Below are 26,878 nucleotides of genomic sequence, written 5' to 3'. Positions count from 1 at the left end.
ACATGTTATTGTCTGGGTCAGTACAGAGACCATCTTGCTTGCAACCGCGTTGGCTCTATGTTCTATAACGAAGAGAATGCCATGAGCTTGGACTGCAGTCAAAGTCAGGAAAAGCATCAAGTGCTGAACTATAGGTACGTTAGACTGAAAAACATGGCTTAAGTCATAATACCGCTAACCACTAAATGCTAACAAACATATTTACCAAGCGCTGTAGAAATTTACCTTTAGCGGGCATGTGACCAAACATAGTCACTTCCATCTCTAAACACTGGCGGGCATATGCTCATATATGATCACACTAATTTTTGCCATTATATTTCACCATCTTGCATTTGCTTCAAGTAAATGGCATCATAATCAGTTGATAAAGCAAGTTATTAACTATGATAATAGCAACTATCATGGCCTTTCCTACAGTTCTTCATGGGCTAAAGCTGCTAAAGTGAATACGATGAGGGCCCAAAATGCCATTTTGCCATTTCTTCAGAGTACTTAGTTTTTAATTTAGCTCACATACAAAAGAGTGCGTCAGAGCTAGACTCCTGCGTCTCGAAATAATTTTCTCGAAATGAACCGGGACAGAAGAAACGAGACGAGAAAATTCCGGGAAAAAAATAATGGGACAGAGGATAAAATTTGTCCCGGAATAAACGTATGAACCGAGACAAGACTTCTGTCCCGGACTTTTAAACTTGCGTCCCGGTAAATTATGAACCGGGACGAGACAGACAGATATGAAACGAGAATTAACGAGACAAGATTTGTCTTAATTATTAGTGTAGAGGGCTTGTTTGTGTGTAGACAAAACAAGTTTTTTGATTACGATACGAATCATTTCGAAAACATGGGTTGAAGAATGACAAGTTAGCCCATTATTGCCAATAGGGACATAGACAGTTACAAGTTAAATTGAGTTAATTGCAGATTTAACATAACATTACATAGTGATCTCGGCGCTGAAGCGTAGGCCTGATGTGGCCTGTCGCCGATTCTTTTCCTTTTCGTGCCTTGTTTACAGAAGATCTAAAATTGTGTCATTTGACCAGATCTTTTCATGACTGACGATAGTTTGAAGAAGCTACTAGACTTCCACCGGGTCCGATAAGGAGCTAGGCATTTCAAATCTGAACATATATTTTTCCATAGCTTTATCTAGTCTGTTCTTGAACTCGTTCATACTTGGAGTGCCAACGATGTTATCGGGGAGGCTGTTCCACATGTTGGTGATTCGAAGCGAGAAGAAATTTTGTTGCGTGGAGAAGTTGCAGCGCAGTTTTTTTAGCTTATAGCCGTGGCCCCTGGTGTTGGTTCTTGTTTCAAATTCTAGTAATCCTTCAGGGACCTTGTATAGACCATGAGTATACTTGTACACTTCAATGAGGTCCCCACGCAGACGTCGATAACTGAGGCTTGGAAGCTTCATAATCTTCAATCTTTCTTCATAGGACTTGCCCTTCAAGCCTGGAATTATCCTTGTTGCACGTCTTTAGCAAAATTAGCTTCATAACTTCAATCTTTCTTCATAGGACTTGCCCTTCAAGCCTGGAATTATCCTTGTTGCACGTCTTTAGCAAAATTTGTCTGACTAACTGACATGGCAGTTAATTAGTGGTCCGACAAACACTGCAAACCTGTCGATGTATGCATGGCTGAGTATTGAGTCAAAATGTAACTCTGTAAGTCTTAACTAAGGCTTCGATGGCACTTATGGGAACCGTACGAATATGAGTCGAGTTTATTATGCGTTCGGAACAAGTTCAGGCGCCGAGGAGCGCATAGGGAGTAGGGACGCAGTGTCTAGATTAGTTGGCCAATTAGTAGAGAGTGGAGTGGAGTCCTGGTAAGATATTCCTAATAATACTAAAGCTAGTAGGTATTAGATTATCTCTGCCTTTAGTAAAATTTTGTGCTACGCCTCCAGGAAACTTTCACAATTGCGCAGTTTCCTGAATTGTTATCAAACACTCGGGCTTGTTTAAAGTTATTTAGAAATGATACACATGGATATTTCGATTTTTTTTGAAGGTCAAACTATTATATTTTTTCCAACTTAAATTTTGTTGTATTATAAAATGTTGTTGATATATCTTTCCAAACTTTTTTGTTGAAGGAGATTGCCTAAGGCAAGATCGATGAATCTGATTCTGTGATTGAGCTGGAAGCAAATCAAAGTCTGTTGGACTCTGTCCAGTCAGCCGATGTCACCAGCTACAGCTAGTATGGCCTCTTCCAAACCATCATAGGAAAAAAACGTGTTTTTCCATTCTTATTTGCCTGTCAAGATTAGGTACCATATTAAATCACAACATGTATTCGTAGCAAAAATCATTTCAATTGCCAAGCTCCAATCAGAATAGTAAAAGGATACGTCTCAAGTTATTATATAATTGCAGAGGTGAGCAGTGGCGCGCTACATGTAGCGGCCGCTACATTTTCAGTAGCGGTAGCGGCGTTACATTTAAGCAATTGTAGCGGTAGCGGTAGCACCCACTACATATTTAAGTTGCGATACGAGGTTTTGCCGCTACAGCGCTACCGCTACATTTATAGATAAAGCCTTTAGATTTTACTTAATAGTATTAAATATTATTTAAAAATCAGCATGATACATACATAATATAAATTACAGAATAAAACTGTACTAAAGATTTCGGTGTAATGTTGTCAACCTCAGCCTGTTAATAGTGTCAACATGTTTGTTGTTAGCCAGAGGTGTGCAGTAGCGCTCTACATGTAGCGGTAGCGGTAACGCCCGCTCCATTAACAGCATGTAGAAGTAGCGGCCGCTACATTTCAAAGTAGCACTGCCCAGCTCTGTATAAATGTATGGCGGTAAGCCAAAGTTTACACCACATCAATAATTGATTAGTCTCGTTATGTCTCGTTAAAATAGCTGTAAATTCCGGGAAATATTAAGGTACCTATTTTAACCAGGATGTCTCGTCTCGGTATCGTCCCGGAATTCCTACGGAGGGCTGAAAATTGTCCCGGTTTTTATTGCGAACCGGGACAGAGCCTGTTGTCTCGTCTCGGATTACAAAAAATACCAAGCGCAGGAGTCTAGTCAGAGCGCTACGTCATACATGACGTAACTCGTACACGATCTGTGATTGGTTGGAGCTTGTTGGCAGGCTGCCCCAAGCAATGTGGGTGATGTGGGGGGCTTTTTTTTACTCCTATTTTAATTACCATATATGGTAACTTACCCGCGAAAGGGTTAACTCGCCAGCAACTTGAGACACCTTGCAACATCCTTTTTCTTCTGACAAACTTGGTCAGAAGAAGCTCCAGGCTGTGCAGCCAAGGCAGGGCATGTTATTAATCATAACTCTAATAAGAAATGTGCAATATCTTTCAATCTCATCTCTTGCATTTTGTCCAGCAACAACAATATCCTAGAATTTCTGCTCTTTACGCTTTTCCATGCCTTTCTGCTCACAGTTGAGAAACTTGTTAATTTGACCACACTGTAGAGGGTTGATCTCATCTCATCCATCCCCAGTGTTCCTTCATCTCCTAACAGAAGGATGTGAAAAAATATCAAGCATGTCTCCTACTATAGAATGACTGACTGTGGAAACTATTAGTGTGGTAGAAAAGAAATAACTATTCTAATAAAGTTGTATTCAGGGATATTTTGAAATGAAATTGTAAAAAGACTGATTCATTGGTCAGACTAGGTTAGGATGAGTTATCAGAAATAAGGCTAGGAATGACATAGGCCATTTACATGCTGCAAAAAAAATTAAAAGCTCTTTATAACCTTGCTACTCTTCACTAATTATAACATATGCTAGCAAAAGTTTGTGTTTCTTTCCTTTGTGCCCATTCTGCAGGGCAACTTCTTGCTGAACAGTGCAACATGTCTGTGTCTGAGAGAGCTTTGAATATTTTGGCTCTGCCTTTGGTGCTTCAGATAGAAAAATCTTGAAATAATTTCTTATTTTTTAATGAAACCTTTGTCTGCTTGATGATTACAGTACTTATGTGCTTAGAATTATTGACCAACAAATTTATTCATAACATTGACCTCTGATTTGGCATTAACAGGATTGTATTATGTGCTTCTAACTGATGGTTTTTATACCGTTTCATCAGTACTGTTTATACCATTTTTTATACCAAAACAGATTTCACTTGCAATTAGTTCACATTGATCCAAAAGATAAGATTTCTATACTTCTATTCATATCTGATACTGAATCAGTTTCTGACTTGCCATGTCCAAATTGGCCAAAAAAAAGACATCTCAGAATAAATGCAGTCGCCAGAGCAGCTTATCAGACTTCTTCCAGCTGGAAGTGGATTGTAAACAAAACACCAGCTCACTCAATACTAACAAGAAATGTCAAAATGCATTCATGAAGCAGCCTATCAATGAGTCCTGCTCCATCATGAAACCTGTGGCTCTAGTGTGAGTTTTTAAAATTTATTCTTATTTTGTTTCTTGATATTAAATTGCATATGTCATATTAAGAAGTTTTCTTTCTTATTTTCTAAGCAGTTGCCCCTTATATCTCTGCATTTTATGTATCCAATTTTGATCTCTCATCTGAGTCCTTTGGCTGTGAAAATTTTTATGAGGAACTCCAGAAGTAAAGTGAAAGGATTGTATTTAATCACTCTTTTGTTGCAGTTCACCTCACTCAGCCACTGTCTCAACAGCTGGTCTCCCTGGCAGCAGTGATACAAATTATCTATTAACTGATAATAAATTCAGACTCAGCATGACAACTTTGAAAGGTAGGAACATTTGCTTTGTAATCTAAATCTGAATTTTGTTGATACTTGACTGATTGATGGACATATAAATGTAAACTCAAAATTGGATGTTAATTATCATCTCATTTCAGGAAGATATTAGCTTTGGTTACAGGCGTAATCCATCTTGAAACCAAGTTACATTCTGGATAATCATTTGTATAATTGATCATTAGCTGATATTTGACATGATTTTGAAGTTGTGGTTGAATGCAGTACCTTATATTGCATTTGAAATTATAAGCAAGTACAAACTGTACAATTGATGATGAGGCAAAGAAGAAATTTATTTTCTCTATTACGCAAAGATTTTCTGTTCTCTCATATTGAAATTGGTGCATACATGAAATAAGAACTAAATATAATTCATATCTTTTTGAATCTTAGAACAGCCATTGTATGTAAGGGACTTTGTTGGCTTGCTGGTGGGAGCACATACATGCCTGGCTTTATGATGTTTGTTGTCATTATGCTAACATTGTTCTCCTAAATTTGTAGGAAATTATTTTGACTGTTTTCTGGAGGCAGGTCTAAAGCTGGGGAAATATATTTATTTAATTTAATTTTGCATTTTCTGCGTATTGCTCTGTAGCCTCTATATATACCGTATATATAGATAAATATGTTGATGTAATTGTACTATCCCATCACACATCTCATGTTGAATCAGAGATTTTGAATTGAAGTTGAATTTTTGGGGAATCAATGTGAATTGAATTTTCAATATTATTTGACTACTGAACATTTGACAATATAAGTCTCACTCCTGCTATCATATTCAAGTTGGTTAATCAATCAAATCAAGAGCCACATGATAGTTGTCATTGTGAATGAGGAGTCTTGCTTCACACGGCCATGGCTATATTTACTTACATTTAATTTTTTATGTGTTAAATAAGAAGAGCCTTGATATTGCTTTTCTACTCAGTTGAATATGGAGATAAATTAGGGCATGCCTATCATATATAACAGCATTCTGTTAAGCATTTCTATTTGCATATTTCTTGTATAGCCTCAATGGTAGTGCATGTGCTATCACATGAATGAAATGTATACTTTGTAATGCATATTGTTTTGCAGATCAAAAGAATGGTGACACGCTGCATGGCTCAACGGAGTTTATTTTTGTCAGTTCTGATTCTGAAGACGATGTTCCGGAAGTGGGAGGCAAGAGAAAACGAATCTACCAAATAGATAAATCTTTTAGGGATGAAAATAAGCTCCCCTTGTCGGTATCTGTGAACAAGAAGTGGTGTGGGAATAGTGTGAAGCAGGTGAGTACTTTTATCAGGTGTAGCACATAACATTGGGTCTGGCCTTCGGATTTAACTAGCATTGGGAGATTATTACAAACCTGTAAACACAAGCCTGGTTAAATGTCTTTTGATTTCCATTTAAAAATATACTGGAAATAGATGAAAACAGTGTGCATCAACAATAAAGGTTTATCTAGATCTTGAGTAATGAAGAAGCTTCTGCCAAATATTTGTTAAATGATTGAGCTACAGAAGTTAGCAGAACTGCTTGAAACTGTTGAAATGCTACGATATAGTGGTTTAATTACTGTTGAAATGATGAGATAGCAGTTTAATTACTGTTGAAATGATGAGATAGCGGTTTAATTACTGTTGAAATGATATGATATAGCTGTTTAATTACTGTTAAAATGCTATGGTATAGTGGTTTAATTACTGTTGAAATGATGAGATAGCAGTTTAATTACTGTTGAAATGATGAGGTAGCGGTTTAATTACTGTTGAAATGATATGATATAGCTGTTTAATTACTGTTAAAATGCTATGGTATAGCGGTTTAATTACTGTTGAAATGATGAGATAGCAGTGTAATTACTGTTGAAATGATGAGATAGCGGTTTAATTACTGTTGAAATGCTATGATATAGCAGTTTAATTACTGTTGAAATGCTATGATATAGCAGTTTCTTACTGTTGAAATGATATGGCAGAGCAGTTTAATTTATTCAAACAAGGCTTCACATGTTTGCATGTGAGACATTCATCTTCATGACTTAAGCTTCCTTCTTCTAAGCATGAGGTTAGAAGATGGAAGGTTGAGGTTGTTCCTTCTTCATTTTAGGCATGACAAACATACAAGTGGTGCTGCTAAAATTTGTTCAAATTAGTAATGTTGTTACTAATTCGTCCCTTAATTTTAAAATTTTAATTATATTATTTGCTTAATGCTGATGTTTTTATGATCGCTTCTGCCCTCACGAGTGTAATCATGATCAAAACAATGCGTTTACATTGAAATAAATTCAATTGCACAGTACAACTGATGAATGAATAGCATAATTGAAGGAGACCACAAGCGCAGTCTGTAAAACTAAAAGCACCTCAATACATTTTATCTTGAACCTTATCTATCTCTATCAGTGAAGACTATAATTAATATGTCATAAATGTGTCATAACTTGCTACTAAATTTAGGTAACTGGGATAATGTATATTAAATTTATTTCTGAAATTTAATTGATCAACTCCTCGAAATGATAGCAACCAGTGATTCCTTTTATCCCTTTGATTATTTACTGAATGATCTAATCTCGATCTTTACACTTTGCCAATAAAAAAATTGATGCAAATGTGAGCTTATATAAAAGTATTATAATATTTGTTTTTGAAAAAATACTTGCATTGCAGATGAACTGAATTTATAATTGTTTTGTTGTATGTTAGCAAACTTTATTAGGAAACTTAAGAACTGGTGATTGAACTTTCATGCCATTAGTAGAATGAGACAAGACTACTTGCTTGAAATTCATGAGTGTGATCTTTGTTCCAGGAGAATGTCGCTGCATCTGGCCCTCCTGTTGTTACTGCCCCTGCAGCGGCCAACATCTCGAGTGCAAGCTCAGAGGGTGTCTCGTTCAAATCTAAACCACCGTCATGCTCGATTAACAATTTGAATGATGCAGAATCTCTTGAGCAGTCAAGTGCTACTCTTCCTTGCTCTTCAACTGGCAAAGTTAATACCAATTTATTGCCTACAGAAAGCAAAAATTTATCATTTGAGGGTAGAGTGTCTGCAGATGAAAGTGGCACTGGTAAAATTTGTTCAAAAAGCACCGCAAAAAATTTGGTTATTGAGGAACCAGAACAAAAGGACCAAATATCAGGCCATGGTCATTCCGAGAATAATTTTGTTGTGTATAATACGAGTTTGAAGAATTCTAAAACAACAAATGACCGTTCCAAATTAGAGACCATCTCTGTCAGTGAGTCTGAAAGGAAGTGCAAGGCTGATATTTTCCGAATTCGCATTGAGGACTTCATCAGTGACTGTCCAGATGAGGTAGGTATATAATGGCTCATTTTGATGTGCATCATATTAATTTTTTGCTTTTAATAACAAAAATTGAGATAATTACATTGATTAGTAGTACATGTTTCTCCACTAAGGCACAAATCTATTTTTTTATGTCTATACTAGAAAATTTTATCCCAAGGAAATTTGGTCACCTCCACCATTCGAGACAGAAGATCCATTATTGGAAGTTCCTACAGAGTTTTTGGAAGATCCACTGCCTCAAGTTTCTGTAGTGCAGCCGCCAAGTCCTGCAACACCAAAATCTGCTCCACTCGTAAACACCGCGCAGAAATGTGGCAATCTCATTCAAGCCCCTAATGCTTCACTGCACGTTGAGTCTCGTCAAACTTTGCCCACTGCTGTTCCAGTCACACCCACCGTGAGTCACAAAACGCCAACATCTAAGTTCTCTTTCAAAAGAAACGTGGCTTCATGTCTCACTGCACCGTGTGCAGCGAGCACCTCCCCTGTATCAGCTTGCCCAACTCAGACGAGTGACTCATTAGCCGTGAAACACACTCTAGAATCGCAGACCACTTCAAATTATGCTCCGAAATTGACTGCAGCTGCTCTAGCTTCACACCAGAAGCTCACACCAGCTCCCAGACCTCAAAAATTGCAAAATAAGTCTCCTAAATCACCCTCTAGAAAAGCATCTAGCCCTTTTAAATTTTCGAAGAGTAAACTTACTTCTAATGAAAGTCATTCTCGAACAATGACTGAACTCCCAAAGTTGACAGCGTCAGCCCTTGGTAGTAAAGGACCGGTGAGCGGAGAGTCACAAGACAGAGAAGGGAACTTAACAAAGGAGACGCTGCCTCCTGGACCATCATCTTGTAGTGAAGGACGGCTGTCATCCGATGGCCTCACTGTTGACAACATCCTCAAACATCCTGTGCTCAGGGTGAGTTTTATTTGCTCAAATTTCTCTCCACCATCATGTCTCAAATTTAAAAATAATAAAAATTTTGTCAATAAACATATCTTGATAGACTAATTATAAAACACCAGCCGGTTAGTCTGGCGTTGCTCGGGCTCAACAACCCCTGCAATTTTAGGACTCTGGTAGCCAAAATCCCGCAAATAATAATAGAACAAGCGTGTGCAAATTAAAAATCCTCAAACAAATAATTTATATAGAGTATGGGACTCTTATGTGACTCTCTTTTTAAAACACGGAAAAAACATTTTCATTCTTTTTAGAGTAAATTTTGAAATAACTATTTGAAAATTAAATTTTGATTTTTCATGCAATCCTTTCTTCGCAGTTTTGCAATGCTTCATGCCAGCAAAGATCCTATATATAAATCTGCATTGTGCTGGTTTTGCTCATCAGTCACAAATTTGAATAATATAATTAAGATCTGGAGGCTTCATTTGCTAATAAGATGTACCAGAAAGTAGGTAGTGAGCCCTAGTACAAGACCCCAACATCTGGCTACTGCAGGTATGTGACGTTGAGCCAGAAGACCTCGCCGTCATCGAGAGTTTACAAGGCAGTCTACACGAGCTCATCACTGCGATGTTCGAGCGCGTGCCGGTGTCTGTGCTGCAGCAGCACGCACCACACTATGACCTGCACCACCACGAGCTGCTGCTGCAGGCGCACCACAAGCTGCAGCACACAAGGGCGCGCTGGCGCCGTATGAACGCTTCGTCCAACTCTAATAATGCTGAGCCTGTACTACTCAATAAGTCTCCCGTTATTAATACTGGAATCAGTTTAAGAGGTACGTGAGCTGATAGTACATTTTTATTATCTTTAATCTGTGGTCTGCCTCACTTTTTCCTACTTATTGATGTTTCTGTTGAATGTTTTGGATGATTCCTTATTTTTAACAAAATTTATTGATCTTTAGTAGAAGAATGAATTTGGAAGAATCACTTATTAAGATTAATTAGCCTAATTACTAACGTTCTCTACTTCTTTGTTTGCTTGATTGTAACAGATTTTACCAGCATCATTTATTTACATTAAACAAATATTTCTGTCTCATTGGTAGTTGATGCAGGATATTGAATGTTCATTTGTTGATCTTGGACTGCTAATACTAGATCAGAATACAAGAATAAATACAATCAGTATTATTTGCGTGGTCAAGTCTCATGGTATTAAAAATGTGGTGAATACACTCAGGCTAGCCCGGCATTGATAAATCCTACAACTATGGAGCCCAGTAAACACAAATCCCATTGATCCCTAAAACTTTTATTAATAATACAGCTTATGTATTCCATTTAGATACAACCTCATCAAACCCACATTTTTCAAAGAAGATTGGACTCCAATCTCTTGTTTAAAAATCTGAAAAAATTATTTTGCGTCTTTGAAATTAAATTTATATATACCAATTGCACAATCAAATTTAAATTTTATATCCAATTCTATCCTCTTTTCACAACACTTCTCTTTAACTTCACTTCTTGTTTGTTTGTCTGTCTGCTACAAATCTTATAGTCGATATTTAACACACTTCTAGCTGTCCAACAATCGATCTGAAATCTTGCACACTTGCACAAAGTTGGAGACAATGCATGAATCAATTGATAGATTAAATAACTTTAAAAGTTGAAAAAATTTCATTTATTAAAAAACTGGAAAATATATTTTTTAATATTTAAAGATAAAATAAATTCATTGTACATGTGTAACATCGGAGACACTAGCCTCTTTAGAAGTGTTGTCTTCAAAAAGTAATTTTTTAATTAGTATTTATTATTCCTGCCATCATTGCCTATTCTTCCACAAAGAAGCAATGTACACGGTAAGTCCCGACACTGTGAGTAATATCCTGGATACACGCCCCAACAGCCCCCATATATGTGGTGCCAAACACAACAGCTTTGACACATATAACAATTAAATAATTTAATCATCTGTAATGTATTCTCGTGTGCCTACAGGTGCCCCTCTTTCGGTGGCTGATGGAGCCAAACAAGTGCTTCACAGAGACCAGTCAGGCTCGCATGGACCAGAAAAAGCGCCCAACAGGACCCAGGGTAGCCCGCATGGACCAGAACATGCGCTTCACAGGGCCCAGTCTGGCCCGCATGGACCAGAACAAGTGCCCCGCGCTCAGCCTGACCCTCAGAACTCTGTTCCGTCATGCAAAGCTCTCAGGACTGACTGGGTTGGTGCTCTCTATGGCCTTCTTACTCCCCCCATTTACATACCTTTACTTCTTCTCCCTAGGTACCACCGTATGAATTTGTATTTATATTTTGTTCTGCTGTTACGTTGCAATGAGAAGTTTTTCCTCAATTTTGTATTATCTTTCTTTAAAATTGATTCATTTGTGAGGATAAGTTTTATCAATACATTATTTGAGATTAGTTTGTTTGCTTCTATTTTTTTGAAGTGTAGTACTGTTATCTCCTTTTCCCTCTGCAATAAAGAGAGACATTTATACTCATCAATCTAAGTCATATTAATGAGGATATAATGTGTGGTTAGTGGCTTAATATTAATCAGTACATAATGTGTGGTCAGGGCTTCAGCAAGGCTTGGGACGCCAGCGGCTGCGACGATCTTGATGACGTCGCAGACGAGGGCGACGATGACGTGCCACTCACGTCCCGCCTCATGTGAGTGCTTCTGAACACTGCCACTCTCATGAGATGTGTTCCTCTCACTCACAGCCACTCTCATGAGATGTGTTCCTCTCACTCACAGCCACTCTCATGAGATGTGTTCCTCGCACGCTCTTGTTGAGAGTCCTGCTCTCGGCTGTTCTCTAATATTGTTTTATTGACAAGCAAACTGTGTTTTTCCAGAAATTGGAAATTAACAAGTGTTAATTACGGGATTTCAAGCACTCGGTGGTCATGCCTGAGCGCTTATGTATCCTTATGGGTTGCCTACGTTGTAGACATTCCATGTTTATTACTTAGTCTGAATTTAATTGTGAAGTTTCGCAGAAATTCTGAAACGAGATTGGCTGAGTAAGTTTATAGGTTGGATGGATTGAAGATTGTGTGGCTCAGCGAGGTTACAAACAAAGACACAAACATGGATGTGTATTTCCAGAAGCAGGCCGACACATATAAGAGACAGAGAGACGAGCTGTGTCTCTTGACGCAACTATGCGACGCGGTCACAGCACCATAGTCCCATATGTCTTAGATACTCCGGTACAAAGATATTGCATCTTTCTAAACCACAGTTTGAAACAATTTTTGTTCTTGACTTAACATTAGCCTTGATGTGATCTTCCAAAACTACACGGAAGCTGGCAATGCCCAGACTCATTTTTGAGCCGCCTTCTTCCGTAACTGCCAACTAATGTGTTGCACTGTATCGCTCTGTAAGAGTCTTGCCTAAAGGGTTGAGAATATGTTTTGTGTATTGCTTCCCTATATATTGTAAGTTCCACACCCAATTTTCCAAACGGTAAAACATAATATGGCCATTTCCCTGACGTTTGTGATACTTTGTTTCCAATCTGCCTCTGCCATGAGCCCAGTTGTGTGCATGTTTTATTTTTTTTTCTCAAGAATTAACCCGCCATTGCCGACTCAATATTATCCATAAATCTAGAATAGGTAGATAGATGTTAAGCAGATAATTTTATAATTTGTTTAATATATTTCATTCCGCAGTCATGGCCCTGACAATCAAATCAACTATACGAATGTGCTCTACAAAGAAAGTCCAATGAAAGCCTTCAATAAACCGACGTCGAAAACTGCGGCTACGCCAGAGAAACGCTGCCCGCCCACAGCCGTGGTCTCTCCTGTGCGCTTCCACGGCAACGTCAGGAATGATGGCCCCACCGGCGAGTTCAGTGGCATGAACTACCCACACACCAAGCTCATGCTGCACGTGAGTGATGTACTACCCTCACACCAAGCTCATGCTGCACGTGAGTAATGTACTACCCTCCCACCAAGCTCATGCTGCACGTGAGTTACTATGCGTCTCTATACATAATTTAAATCACTTTTCCTGTTAAGTTTGTGTACTTACATACATTAAAATACGATTTTTCAAATGTACGAATATTTATTTCCCCCCACTGTATATCAGTCAAAATTAATGCCATGCTTTTAATCCTCATCATGTTTGATCAGGTGTTCCAGAAGTGCTTTGGCCTGCGTCGCTTCCGTGAGAATCAGAAGGAGATCGTGAACGCGGCGCTGCTCGGCAAGGACTGCTTCGTGCTCATGCCAACAGGAGGCGGCAAGAGTCTCTGCTACCAGGTCTGTTTCAATTCGTCATAACCAATTGTTATACTGCAAAACTTGGGCAGGAACATCAATTGCTTCTATAGTTGTTATCCTCAGGCTAATGATTTGACAAGAGGGTATATACATTGTTTAGCTGCCTGCCTGCGTAACCATTGCTGTTAATATATACATTGTTTAGCTGCCTGCCTGCGTGACGGCCGGCGTAACCATCACTGCTAATATATACATTGTTTAGCTGCTTGCCTGCCTGTGTAACCATCGTCGTTAATATATACATTGTTTAGCTGCCTGCGTGCGTGACGGCCGGCGTAACCATCGTAGTGTCGCCGCTGAAGTCCCTCATCCAGGACCAGGTGCAGAAGCTGGCTTCGCTCGACATCTCTGCAACAAAACTCTCAGGAGACATGAACATGGCCGAGGAGAACGCCATCTACACGCAGCTCATGATGCGCGAACCTGGTGTGTTGGTGATTTTTTTGTTCCTGGTCACTTGGGCTTATTTTTTGTCAGCTGGACGTATGATTTGTTTGCTATAATGGGTCAATGTTCGTGATAAACATTATAAGCCAGCTAGGTCAGTCTTATCGTACCTTGCGAGAATATTTATAAAAAATATTTGTTAATTTCAGTTCGATAATTGTTTTTATGCCATTGCAATAAAGGATATGCATCGAGAGATGCAACTTTTATTTAAGCTTTTAAAAATGCATCTTACGTTACTTATTGCTGATTGATTACAAATCATGATTCGTTGTGAGTCATACAAGGAAGAACCGAGATATGCTCATTATTTTTTTTGGTTGGGGAAATTGGTTGTTGTAGGTTTCTCTGGTCTATTAAACAGGCTTCAAGCTGCTCTACGTCACCCCGGAGAAAATAAGCGCGAGTCAGAAGTTTGTTGGCATTTTGGAGGCGCTCTTCAAAAGACAAGTGTTGGCGCGCTTTGTAATCGACGAAGCTCACTGCGTGTCTCAGTGGGGACACGACTTCAGGTCTGTGCGACTTTTAGTTGAGAATATCTCAGTACACAAATGCTTGCGACTCGTGACCGTTTTCAATTGTCTTTCAGAATATCTTCTTTTACCGGGTAATTGATAATCTCGAAAACTTCACCGTTCCCAATACTTCATTTTTTGCATTAATAATATAGAATTTTTATAAATCACTTTGTTATTATCAATGTTTCCGTTGCTTGTGTTTCAACGTGTTTGGATGTCTCCCTCATGGCGCGCGTTGTTCCAGGCCAGACTACAAGAAACTTCATGTACTGCGCACCAAATTCCCTGGGGTGCCGTTCATGGCCCTCACTGCCACCGCCACGCCCAGGGTCAGGGTCGACATTCTTAATCAGCTGGGCCTCACTGACCCTAAGTGGTGAGTGTCATGAGGGGGAGTCTGGCCTCTTATACTCATTCTTAGCCAGCTGGGGCTCACTGACCATAAGTGGTGAGTGCCATGGGGTGAGTCTGGCCTCTTTCTTACATTCATAAATTTCACCGCCGACTGAACCATTTAACAATTTTATACACTGTACTACCATTTGAAGACTTCAGTAAATATCTTGAAAATAATGCTACGAAGCAAGTGGAACAAAATCATCTTATAATAACTTAAAGTTGAATTGCTGAGAAATGAGAACTGCTTATCCAAGAATGAATCCAATAGGTTGAGCTCGAATCGTTATCAGTCTAACTATTTAAATCCGTACAGGTTCCTGAGTAGTTTCAACAGGAGTAACCTTCACTATGAGGTGCTGCCGAAAAAAGGCAAGAAAATATCTGACGAAATCGCCGAGTTGATCAAGTCGCGCTTCAGGGGCGCGTGTGGCATCGTGTATTGCCTCTCGCGCAAGGAATGCGACTCCGTAGCTGCGGACCTCAGCAGGGCGGGCATATCTGTGAGTTGCCTCGCGCCTTACACTCCAATAAACACGAGTGGAAATTTTACTGAGCATTTCTGCTAGTTTTCTAGCCTTATTTTATGCTTTAATCAAAATGGTCAACTAGTACCATCGAACGAATATTTTATGGTCTTGAGCTTTGCAGGTATTACTCGTATCCAAGTATTACTATCTATTGTATAGTCCGTACGTTATTCTTCAATTTAATATGCCGCATTTGTGAAATCTACCGAAGATAATGTGTGGATGTGCCAGCCCTTGTGTAGTGTTCCTGCAGTTACGTTCAGTGCAAGTACTTCAGGTAGATATTTTCTATCCTTTGCTTCTGTTGCACCTGCAGGTTCAGGCATGCTGATAACTTGCAGAATTTTGCGTGCTGTTTCACATGAATGACTAACATTGTTGCAATTGTTATAAATAAAACTATTAGTGAAGGAAGGAGAAATATTCGTCATGAAATCCGTAAAAACCACCTTGAACATTGACCAGAGTTGTATAATGATAGGTACTTAATTTATTCCTATTTAATGTGGCCTTGACATGAGGTCGTCTGGAGCCCATTAAAGAGGTTTTATTTTTCTCGCCCAACCTAGGCGGCGAGTTATCACGCTGGGCTCACGGACTTGCAGAGAGCCAAGGCGCAAAATCTCTGGATTAACGATAAGTGTAAGGTGAGTTTCGTCAAGACCGCTACACTACGACTAATTGTTGCTTAGCAGCTCCTACATTGAGGCACCGCAGAGCTGCCTCCTCGTCGAGTTTTCGCCTCATGTTGTCAAGGTCACTTCGTTCTCCATTTATATTTAAGTCATGCAAAACATCGCAATAAAAGTATTGTATTTAATTCCAATTGGCTGGGTAGTTCCAATTCAATTTCGTGGTCCTGATTTTCATAAGTTCCTCCTTAAACATCCTGTTGCCTTCATTTCCAGTATATACCCTTTGCCTCTGAGCATGGGATCGAAATTGTGGGTCATTTGACCCGAAGACAAGAGGAGGCTTAGAGTCACTTTGAAGTATCCACATAATTGTAATTTTTTGAGGTCCTCATTGTGCATTGAAGAAACCCTAAAAAAGAAAGACATTCATTCTGCTCAATATTCGTGCTCTTTCTTCAACTTATGAACAGGAGGATCGCAATAGGAGGATTGTATATAACACTAGGATCGCAATTGCAGCCCAGGTTTTGATTTATTTACTGTGTTTTCATCGTGGTCCGGCATCTCACGTCCTAGACTTTGTATCAGTGGTGTGATGTACTGCACAGTGGAAAATAGGCCATGGGCCTATTTTCTTCAATGCCGACACTTCTATTCTATTCTAATATGCCGCACATGCAGGTGGTGGTCGCTACCGTAGCGTTCGGCATGGGCATCGACAAGCCTGACGTGCGTTTTGTGCTCCACTACTGCATGCCTAAGAGCATCGAGGGCTACTACCAGGAGAGCGGCCGTGCGGGGCGGGACGGAGAGCCTGCGCACTGCACTCTCTACTACTCCTACGCCGACATGCACCGCATCAAGAAGATGATCGAGTGTAAAGCCACGTTGCTATCATGTGCAAATTCATTTAGAACAACACTCTAGCACCCATCTGATCTAGCGTCATTTCGTGGTCATTCGTTTTATGAAAACTAAATCAGCGTAGCTGCTCTTGAAGATTAAACCCTGACTTTAAGTGAATGTTCCTAATATAATCTCTATTCTGTTTGACATTTTGCCATAATTTTGTCTTGCAGTCCATTGCTGTGTTAATCCGTGCGATTGTGTTGTTGTTCAGTGGACCGAGAGAACTTTGAGGCGAGGAAGACTCACTACGACAACCTCTACCGCATTGTGGCCTACTGCGAGAACCGCACCGACTGCCGCCGATCTCAGCTCCTCAATTATTTCGGAGAAATATTCGATAGAAATAAATGTATGAATAATAAAATCAGCTCGTGTGACAACTGCGCTAACCAGGTAACTTTACCGTGCCTTAAACACGGCATCGTTTACTTTCTGTTATTGTCTATAGTTATTTAACTCTATTGAGCTCTGAGGCATATTGCTGCCGTAAATATTATTGTGGAAGGAGAGCTTTCTTTGCTGCTGAAACAATTCAGATTTTATGGCATTTTTGCAACGATAAAACTGACTAATTCTGTTGCATTCGGCGTTTGGCTTTTGTTTCGTCAGTCTGCTTGACTAAATTGTCAACCTATATTTACCTATCCCCTCGTATACGGACAGTATTGTTTATACCTTTAATCGTACAGCTGAGGCGTAAGGCGTGAACGTTCGTATCGATATTAACCGAGGCACGTTTTTATTTTTATTTACCACAATATTCCTCTCCAGGGCTCGTACCACAACGTCGACGTGACGAAGGAGGCGAAGGCGGCGGTGCAGACGGTGCAGCAGCTGTGCTCTGGAGGACGATGGTCCAACAACTTCACTATGAATCATTTCGTCGACATATTCAAGGGATCTGAGGCCAAGAAAGTCATGGAAAATGGTAGGTTTGAGAGAAAGTACGTGGGGAGAATTCTTCTTCAGATTTTTAAAAATCTAATTACGATTGAAAAAAAATTAGCCATTCAACTCCCTGCTGCGTGCACACGATGCCGTGCAAATAATTGAAGCACGGCACTTCTTCTAATCGCAGTCATAAATGATATATTGGCTATACGTAGATGTGCAAACAGGAGACGACTTTTCGAATAAGTTGATGCAGTCATGACTTGATGATGTAAAATGTGTAAGAAAATAGCTGTTAATTGTGGAGACGCGTTCCAGCATAAGACTATGTTTGTAATGTTGACATTTTGTTGGCGTGGTGGCGGTCAGGCCATCAACGACAGCCCCTGCACGGCCTGGGCAAGAGCTGGCAGCGCAACGACTGCGAGCGACTGCTGCACAGACTCGTCCTGCTCGGCTACCTCAGGGAGGAGCTCGTCGTCACCCGCGACGACATCGCCAACGCCTACCTCAGACTCGGCCCTAAAGCTCAAGCTTTCTTGGCGGATCGTAACGCTAAAGTTAGTGGGGCGCTTATTATTCACTGTTGTTGTTTCTTTGATTCTAATGCTGAGAATATGAAGTTTAAAATTAGGCATTGACGCACAGTTTGCAGCACTACATCTCATTGTACCGATAGCATCTTTCATGTCAATATGAGATGCAAGATTTCTTATGGTGGAATTGAAATTTGATACATTCGAGGTTGACCTAGTTTGAATACTCGTTCAGTTATTAGTAGAATGCTTCATGCTGTTGCATGTACCCAACATTATGTCATTTGTAACAGTATTTACTTTGTTTACTGAACTGTGCAACATATAACACTTACATGTAAATGCAGTAAATGTCTAATTAATAATGAATTCCTTTGGGAAGTTAATCAACTTTTATTTTTCTTATTTTCATGTATTTAAGGCAAGAAGTTATGAGTCAATTCACCCATTTCATTTCACTCATGTCAGTTCACTCATAAGTTTTGATGTGGCTGCAGCTGGAGGTGGAGATGCAGTCAGCTCGGCGGGCGGCTCCTGTTGTGGTGCAGGAAGAAACTTCTGACGAGGAGCTGCAGCTGCTGCAGACCGAGTGCTACGATGCTTTACTTGCTGAGGTCAAGAAGATCGCTGAGGAGAAGAGCGTCAACTACACAAACGTTATCAACATGGTTGCGTTGAGGTGAGTCAACAGCTCCCATGCCTAGACTATGTTATGAACTAGTAAAGATTCTGTGCAACATATTCACCTTAAGCTTATATCGGACAGTTAATCTTGACTATCAGCTCACTTACTATGCTGCAGATTAAACTTTCCGGTCCGAGATACGGTGAGCAGCAGAAACTTCTAAATGTGTTACACGGGGTATCAACTTTAATTGATTTTTCATCAGTAAGATATAAATTATGTTTATCGAAAAGTTTTTGGTCGCGAAACTATTAACCTCATCATCAGTGATGATGGAGTGGTCACGATCTTATGACACTTGAATGTATTACAATTTCCTAAATGATTATTCTTGATGGTATTGTTGATAAAAAGTACAAGTAAGAATGTTCGTGATTTTTTAAAATTTATTTCAATTGGTGCAGGATATTTTGATGAATCGACTAACTCTAAACTTGACGTCGTTATGAAGTTGATTTAACATGACTGGCTACTTTTTACAGAACAATGTCGCGTGAGATGCCCGAGAGCGAGGAGGAGATGCGACGCATACCTCACATCACCACCGCCAACTACGTCAAGTACGGCCAGCGGCTGCTGGACATCACGCAGCGTTTTGCTGCTAACAAACTCGGTCAGTTCTTCTCTCTGCCGGGCCTCAAAATGAACGAGGTTCGTCATATGAAACGGAATGTTGAGTAACAAACTCGGTCAGTTCTGCTCTCTGCCGGGCCTCAAAATGAACGAGGTTCGTCATCTGAATCGGAATGTTGAGAGCAGCTTTTGCAACCTCTTGTGTCGTCCACTGAATAAGCCGTAGCTTTGTATCTTCAACTTGATCATGTTCTTCAATACGACAAATGTGTACGTAAGTTCAATTCAGTTAATACCCGCTGTGTGTCTCCACGTAATTTGGAATAACTTGATGCCATCACTTTCTCTGAAATTTTGTTTGATTCCGTTTACTTGTGCTATTCATAGTTCACTTAAATTCTTCCATCAGCTGAATATATTGCACGAGTTGATTACAATAAGGCCCTAAGATGACCTGATATTTAACCAGGAGTATTAATACAATTATTAATTGGAAGAAAACTTACCTTCTAATAAATATATATTCAATGATCGATGAATGAATTCGATCATTGAAATATTCATTCAATGATCAATGATAACGGAAGGTTTAAATGTTAGAAGAAAAGTATTTTACTGAATGTAAACGAGTGAAATGGAGCATTTCATTGCTTTTAATATTATTTCTTTGACACAGTGATGCTGTCAGAGCGCGATGACGCGTTGGACTTAGAAGCTAGCGATGGCGGTGACGAGGGCAGCTCGTGGCTGGCGTCCGTGTCGGCGCCCGAGCCCTGCCAGGGCAACGACAGCCCCTACTTCGGGCAGACCAAACGGCGCGGCAGAGGAGGGTAGGTCTACTGTTGCCCTCCCAGGGCAAAGACAGCCCCTACTTCGGGCAGACCAAACGGCGCGGCAGAGGAGGGTAGGTCTACTGTTGCCCTCCCAGGGCAACGACAGCCCCTACTTCGGGCAGACCAAACGGCGCGGCAGAGGAGGATAGGTCTACGAAAAAAATATATCTCAGTACTCACTGCAGTGAGTGACAGAGAGCGCATTTTCTCGTCGACAAAAACGTGATGTCACGGACAGACAGACGGGCATGACAAGCACAATAGGGCATTTTTTCAATAACTGAGAAAATGCGCTAAAAACATGAAATTGTAACTGTATTGTAAGTTCTGGTAACTTTTGACACTTTCTGGTTTTAGACACTGGTCACTTTTGTAAGTTCTGGTAACTGATACGATATTAGGCTTCACGTTTATTTCATTAGTGTAGTTAGGCAGATGTTCATTTATGCAGGTTTGATGGAAGACCAGAGCATACTTTTTATTTACAATTTTGTTACCCAATAAGCCGAACAAAATTTCTAGCTGGTATTGGGAGATCAAAAAACGGGTCACCAAAAGACATTTTACTTGAATACGACGTTTCAAATAAACAATATTTATACTACTCAGTTGGTGAAGAGCTTTACAAAACTAGAAATTTGGAAATGACATAAGTACATGCAAAATGTATCGTAGATACGGTGCGAAATGTAGACTCGAAATTAATCCGAGAACTTCACCGTCCTGACAAATCCGGTGGATTGCAAATTGACAGCTGGAGACTCATTCAGCCCCTGTAAACCTATACATTTATAGGCTTATCTTTATTTAATGAAAATATTTAGATCTTCTTTGCATGGCCAATAATAATTTGGAGTGTCACTGCAGGTTTGGTGGGCGCAGATTCGCTAGAGGAAAAAAGAGGCGCACCTCGGCTAAGAGCACTGCGGCCGCGCCTTCTAGCGGGAGTTCAGGAGAGTTTTTCGTTGCAGGCGTTCAAAAATTTCAGGTGGGAGTTTTTCTCGATGTAATTAATTGCCAATTCATTGCACACGGGCCTCGAATTTGTCGTGTAGATGTAGAACATGAATGTACCTTCAATATACCACTTGCTTGATTTCAATATTTTCTATCGATTTTTCTCAATGGGAATGTCCTACTTTGATATCTGCACTATAGTATTGATATCATTTTGTTCTCCTATACATCTGCATGAAATTAACGATTCTGCTCTATTCTATGTTCGCATTGTGATATAAGCAACAAGCGGCAGTTCAATATGGTCGCTGGTATGAAGAGAATGAGACTGAGGCTAAGACAGCAAAATAAGTCATTGATATTCCTGATTCCGAAACTGATCTGAAGCGTTAGAAACCTCTCCCCCTACTACTACTACTATTACTACTACTTGATATTCCTCCAGGTGCGGACTGGCCGCCAGCCCGCCGTGCGTCGCAAGAGCGCCGCGACTCTCAGCGCCGCAGGGAAGCCTAAGCTCAGCCTCATGGGCGCCCCCACGCCCAGGTCTTTCCTGCCTGCTCCTAAAGTTTACTCACTTTAAACAATTGTGTATTTTATAGCTATAGAATATTTTTTATATGCAAAATATTTTCATGACAGAATAAAGTTTTTCCTGTTTAAGTAAATGCATTATTTTTTTGCAAAGAACGATCCGCTTTTCTTAATGAAATATCAGTTACGATGGTCATTTAAGGGATGTGAAACCACTTTCAACAACGAGTAGTTCAAAGTTGAACATGACATGACTTGCTTAGGCAAGCAAGGCATGATATTAGTCCGCAATTTCAAATTTAAAAATTAATAACAGCTTGAATAGATTAATTGTTCAAAGGCAGAAAAATAGTTGGGTACGTATGCAACTGACATTTGTGTAGGTCGCTCAAGAGTCAAGTCCATGAGTAGTAGGTACTAGTAAAACAAAACTCGAGTCTCTTAGTTAACAAATGTGAGTACCGCCTTGCGTTACTTCAAAACGGACTTTGAAATGACCATTTGCTGACAGGATATTGAAATTGATGGAAGAAAATTGGAAATTTAATAAAATTCGAGTTATACACTATAGATAGTAAACAATAACAAACATAAATTTCTACTGTTGAACATACAAGGGATAGCTTAGTTACCGAGATATCAATATTGAAATCTGCATTATCAAGGAGGTATTTTCTATTACATATAAAATTACATTAGTCATTGTCTGCACGTAATTGGTAAATAAATATTCATAGGATTGGATAAACTTCTCCCAACTTTTTGCGTTGCAGTCAGTAACTCTCATCAGATCATAAAAATCCTGCTGTAGTATTGCCTCCAATACATTGAAGAAATAACATACTAGGTTGGGGGGCGAGGAACGGCATCAAATGATTCTGCAAATTGGGTGCCAATTTCGCTGAGATTACCTGCTGGACACCGTTGAGACTTCCAGCTCCAGCTTGAGGGTTGCATCAGCTGGTGCTAGAGCTACTGATCAGCTGATTGCATGAATAACAGGAGTTGCATGGCACAAACATTTACACACATCATGATAATAAGACCGAAGTTTCAAAGAAGAAAATAAAAAAATGAGTTACTCTTCGTTTATGATTTGACATGATGCTAGAGTCTGAAGTGTAAAGCAAAACCTTTTCTGAAGAAATACAAGAAGAATCATGCATACCTGTTCACAGGCCTAACAATACAGAATCACAAGTTGGTCTGAAATCTGAAGACTTTGCTCTGGATAACTTAGCGCTTGTTGCATATAATCGACTGAAATACCCCGGCAAAATTGTCAGCTTATCTGATGAAACACTTTCAGTTTAATCCATGGAAGAGACTTGAGTTTTCGCGCAGAGAAGCAAGATTGCCTGACTAAACTAGACAATTTGTCAGATGATGAATCCTTAAAAAATAGGCAAATATATGTCATGTAAAATGATTATTATACATATTACAATACAATGCTACGGCAGAATAATCAATGGCAGGGGCTGCCATTTATAATTAACTAAAATGAAGTTTCTTTTATTAGTTTACATTGTTTACCATTTAATGATCATAACAATATTGCAAAGTCATTGAGAGGTCTCAGCATACAGTAGTTATAATTGGATGATTAAATGATTGTTTGCACATTGAGAAATGTTTAGAGATATAAATCAATATCATGAGATATCGAGATGATAAAACTAAACATTAAATTTGAAACAATGTTACCCCATTTGCTGGTTTGCCATTTGTTCTAATTTGTTTAACCAACTTGGTGTACATACATATAAAATTCAGTGCAACAATTGAACTTGTACTAAACATGTGATAATAAATAGATAGAAATAACTAAAAAAGCTTTTGTTACAGTTTATATTTCACATTAGTTAGTCTCTGACTCTGCCATGAAGACCACAAGCAGTGTGGCAGAGTAGAATATGATGTTGCAAATCACTTGAGGAATTGAAAGGAACGTCACACAAATAGCATTGCAGCTGAGAATCTACCGAAGCTGAACTACTTTTACAATCAAGTTGTTGGCCTCCGTCATGATGTAGTGGACCGATGTTGAGTCTGCACCACAAGCCTGCCATGGAGAGATGCGGCACAGGCAAGTCTTCTGTTAATGTATCTTCACTTGCAGCTACTCCAGCAATAGGTGAAGATTTGACTTTAGAAGTTCTTGCAGCTAAACCTCCGAGTGTTTCTTGGCTGAAAGGTATAAGTTCTGGTATTCTGGTGAACTTAGAATAGCCACTCTTGGAATGATTTTCTCTAAGGCTTTCCGTATAATGAACAGACTTGTTATGAGTAGTGCAATCACTAGGCTGGTACGTCTTGTTGTCAGAATATTCATGGGATTCAAGCATCTGGAAGTTTGTAGCGGGCTCCTTCGTTTCAAGGAAACTTGAGGGATAATCAGGTTTGGGCAATTTTTGAGTGACACATAAACTTGGTTTACATAGAGCTTTTGATCTCAATTTCTTACACTTTCTGAGGTTTTTGGACTCGGATGACTCTGCATTTATCCTCTGCTCTGCATTCGATGAAGCAGTGAATGGCTCCCAGAATGTAACACTAGAATCTGACACGTGATTCAGTTTGCCAACATCTCCTGATGCTCTAATAGTTAAATTAGGTGGCATAATCTGTGGTTTTGACTCTTGAAGGAAACTTTCATCAATTCTATCTGATTTTTGAGTTGACTCTACAGGAATAACTTGCAAAATATCAGAATTGAGAGAAGAAGAATGTCTCTGTTTTTGACCTGTAGAAATTGAGTGCTTCATTCTTTGTAAGCAATGCAGTTCACTTGCTCTCACTAACAAGGATGAATAAAAAAAATTTTCTAATGCACAACTGTGGATATCTTCTTCACCCAAGGTCGATAGAAGTTCATGCAGGGATCCCTTGCACTCATCATCAGGAAAAGATTTATTAAAGTCATTATTAGTTGGTAAATTGTCCACCAATTGCTGCAGCTTATCTTTCATAGGGTATGAATTCATATTGGAGTTGCAGATTACTTCATTGGTACTACATTTCAGGGAAACAGATAGACTTTTTAGTAAAGCCTTAATTGAAGCTTGTTTTCTTAATTTTTTCTTATTTTCTTTTACAAGGTTTGGTTCTTTCTCCAACACCATTCTTGTCATGTGCAAAAGTTCACAAGAATAGGGGTAGGCCAATCTTTTCAATGATAAAGGACTTGGATAGAATGGTTTGCAACTTATCACTTCATCATTAAGGTAATATTTTTTTCTTTTAATTCCATTTGTTACTGCATGCTCACAAGCTTTAATCAATTTAAGCGAATATGAAAAATTTGATAAATCATTTGCTTGCATTTCATTGCTTTGTAAATTTTCTTGTTCACAGGAGATGGATTCATAACATGGGTCAGAACTCATTAGTGATGCTTTCAAAAGCTTTAAAGAATTTCCAGTCTTCTCCATCAGTCCCTCCTATAATTGAAAAACAGTGTTTTGAAAGTATTGTTCTGGTTTTTATATCAAATGTAATTAATTCACTAGAGGTTAATTACAAACCTCATCTGCCATAGATTACAAAGATATTACATAATTCAGTTATTTCATTTTCACTTATCCCAATAGAACATTTTTCTGCAGTATCAAGATCTTACCTTTCCATTCTTATCTTTGTAGTCCTTGCTACTGTAGGGCAAGCATCAAGATTTCATAAAAGATTCTGATGATATTAAATTCCAGAGCAACTTTGCAAATATAAGATTTTGGGCTTTGTATTTTTTGAAGTGCAAAATGACTGCAAAATTCATCTTTAATTTATTATCACAGTAGCACTGAATAACACAGTCAACCATCCATGCTGATGAAGGTTCACAGAGATTTAAAAGAACAATTTTTCTCATATTATTGAGATTTTCACCAAATTGATGAAACAACACCTGCCATCAATGCTTCATAAGTCACCACATAGCAAAATCTGCAGTTGACTTGCCACTTGTCATGAAAAAAAACAAGTACTGTAATACAGGTTAGAACTTCGATTTGCAAGGTTAGAGTGCCAAATAATAACTAAAAACTTTGCATTTTACTAGAAAGAAATGTTCAGCTTTGTTTATAAAATAGATCATTTCTAATGAAGGCCAGTGACTTTGGTGCTGCTGGCAAGGTTATCAGCATTGATGGTGGTTATCTTGTATGAATGCCTAACCAACATCTATTCTGTAAATTAAATCAAGTGTATGTCAATCTTATTGGCATTTTGAAGTTCAATAGCTTGTATGTTTCAAACAAGGTTATTCACATATGAGCTAACATGAGAAAATATTATTTTTTTACATAAATGTTATTAATTAAACCAAGCTATAGTATCTTTTATGCACAGCAGTACCTTATTTTCTGAATACTTTACAAGTTAATCAATTTAGTACTCAATGAAATCATTTGTGAAAATTTTAGGATGAAATTTGATCACAATTTTGTACAATAGCTAGGTATACTTAGTGAAATGTAGCACATAGATTTCTATAAAGTTGAAAACCATGACAGTTAGCAGGGCATAAAGTTAGTCCATTATCCCTAATTTAACAATTAATAAGTAATAACTTGAATACAAAAACTGCCCAAAGCCAGAGCAGGAAATTGTATTGATATACTGGTAGCATATACCTATATACTGTGGTATTTTCCTTGAAACAATTTTATTTAGATTCTACAGTCATGAGAAAAGTTTCCCATGGAAAAAGAAGAAATGAGTGATTTTGGCAATATAAATAATTTTGAGGGAAATTGAATCTTCTAGTCATAAGCTAACTTGCCAAGCCAATGTAGATTATGTGGTCACTGTGGTGTCAAATTATTTATAAACTAAGAACTTCTCTTTTTTTAAGGGACAATAATCAACATAAGTTTTATGGATGAGCAATAAGCCTATATTTTCTAGCATAAACCAATGAACATGGAGAATACAAAATTAAATAAAGGTAATCCAACTAAGCTATGATAAAGTGCAGGTCTAAGAGCAAAAACACTAATAAATAACCCTAATTTGATTTGCACAAGAATGACATGATAGTGGAACACTACAAAGGCTTGAGTGCTCAGCTGCACTTAAGACTTGATGAAGTTCTTCTTCATTCACTTGCATTCTAAAACAGT

At 38.8% G+C, this 26,878-nt stretch overlaps 2 protein-coding genes across 2 annotated transcripts; one reads left to right on the top strand and one right to left on the bottom strand.

The window, feature by feature from the left end:
• Positions 1 to 4,060: 4,060 nt before the first annotated feature.
• Positions 4,061 to 21,879, top strand: LOC108673454. The gene is made up of 24 exons (XM_018161293.2): positions 4,061 to 4,417; positions 4,640 to 4,746; positions 5,845 to 6,038; positions 7,570 to 8,079; positions 8,234 to 8,998; positions 9,542 to 9,824; positions 10,999 to 11,225; positions 11,585 to 11,679; positions 12,694 to 12,916; positions 13,165 to 13,293; positions 13,566 to 13,740; positions 14,126 to 14,273; positions 14,524 to 14,655; positions 14,992 to 15,178; positions 15,775 to 15,852; positions 16,522 to 16,717; positions 16,961 to 17,142; positions 17,521 to 17,677; positions 18,010 to 18,200; positions 18,674 to 18,855; positions 19,344 to 19,474; positions 20,111 to 20,264; positions 21,135 to 21,255; positions 21,670 to 21,879. The coding sequence occupies exons 1-24, from the start codon at positions 4,224 to 4,226 to the stop codon at positions 21,805 to 21,807; spliced, it is 4,899 nt and encodes a 1,632-aa protein (XP_018016782.1). The 5' UTR covers positions 4,061 to 4,223; the 3' UTR covers positions 21,808 to 21,879.
• On the bottom strand, positions 20,825 to 26,395 carry LOC108673455. The gene is made up of 2 exons (XM_018161294.2): positions 25,381 to 26,395; positions 20,825 to 25,201 (listed from the first exon to the last, which is right to left on the bottom strand). Exon 2 carries the CDS (start codon positions 25,190 to 25,192, stop codon positions 23,624 to 23,626), a length of 1,569 nt encoding a protein of 522 aa, XP_018016783.1. The 5' UTR covers positions 25,193 to 25,201; positions 25,381 to 26,395; the 3' UTR covers positions 20,825 to 23,623.
• Between the last annotated feature and the right edge of the window lie 483 nt (positions 26,396 to 26,878).

The sequence above is a fragment of the Hyalella azteca genome, unplaced genomic scaffold (genome assembly GCF_000764305.2).
Source record: "Hyalella azteca isolate HAZT.00-mixed unplaced genomic scaffold, Hazt_2.0.2 contig10279, whole genome shotgun sequence".
NCBI lineage: Eukaryota > Metazoa > Arthropoda > Malacostraca > Amphipoda > Hyalellidae > Hyalella > Hyalella azteca.
This window is presented reverse-complemented; position numbering and strand designations above follow the sequence as displayed.

Excerpts from the sequence above, each read along its gene's own strand:
- LOC108673454 (XM_018161293.2), top strand. The coding sequence starts at position 4,224 with ATGTCCAAATTGGCCAAAAAAAAGACATCTCAGAATAAATGCAGTCGC. Across the intron at positions 14,656-14,991 it reads GGCCTCACTGACCCTAAGTG|GTTCCTGAGTAGTTTCAACA; the intron begins GTGAGTGTCATG and ends AAATCCGTACAG. Across the intron at positions 16,718-16,960 it reads CATCAAGAAGATGATCGAGT|TGGACCGAGAGAACTTTGAG; the intron begins GTAAAGCCACGT and ends GTTGTTGTTCAG.
- LOC108673455 (XM_018161294.2), bottom strand. The coding sequence starts at position 25,192 with ATGGAGAAGACTGGAAATTCTTTAAAGCTTTTGAAAGCATCACTAATG.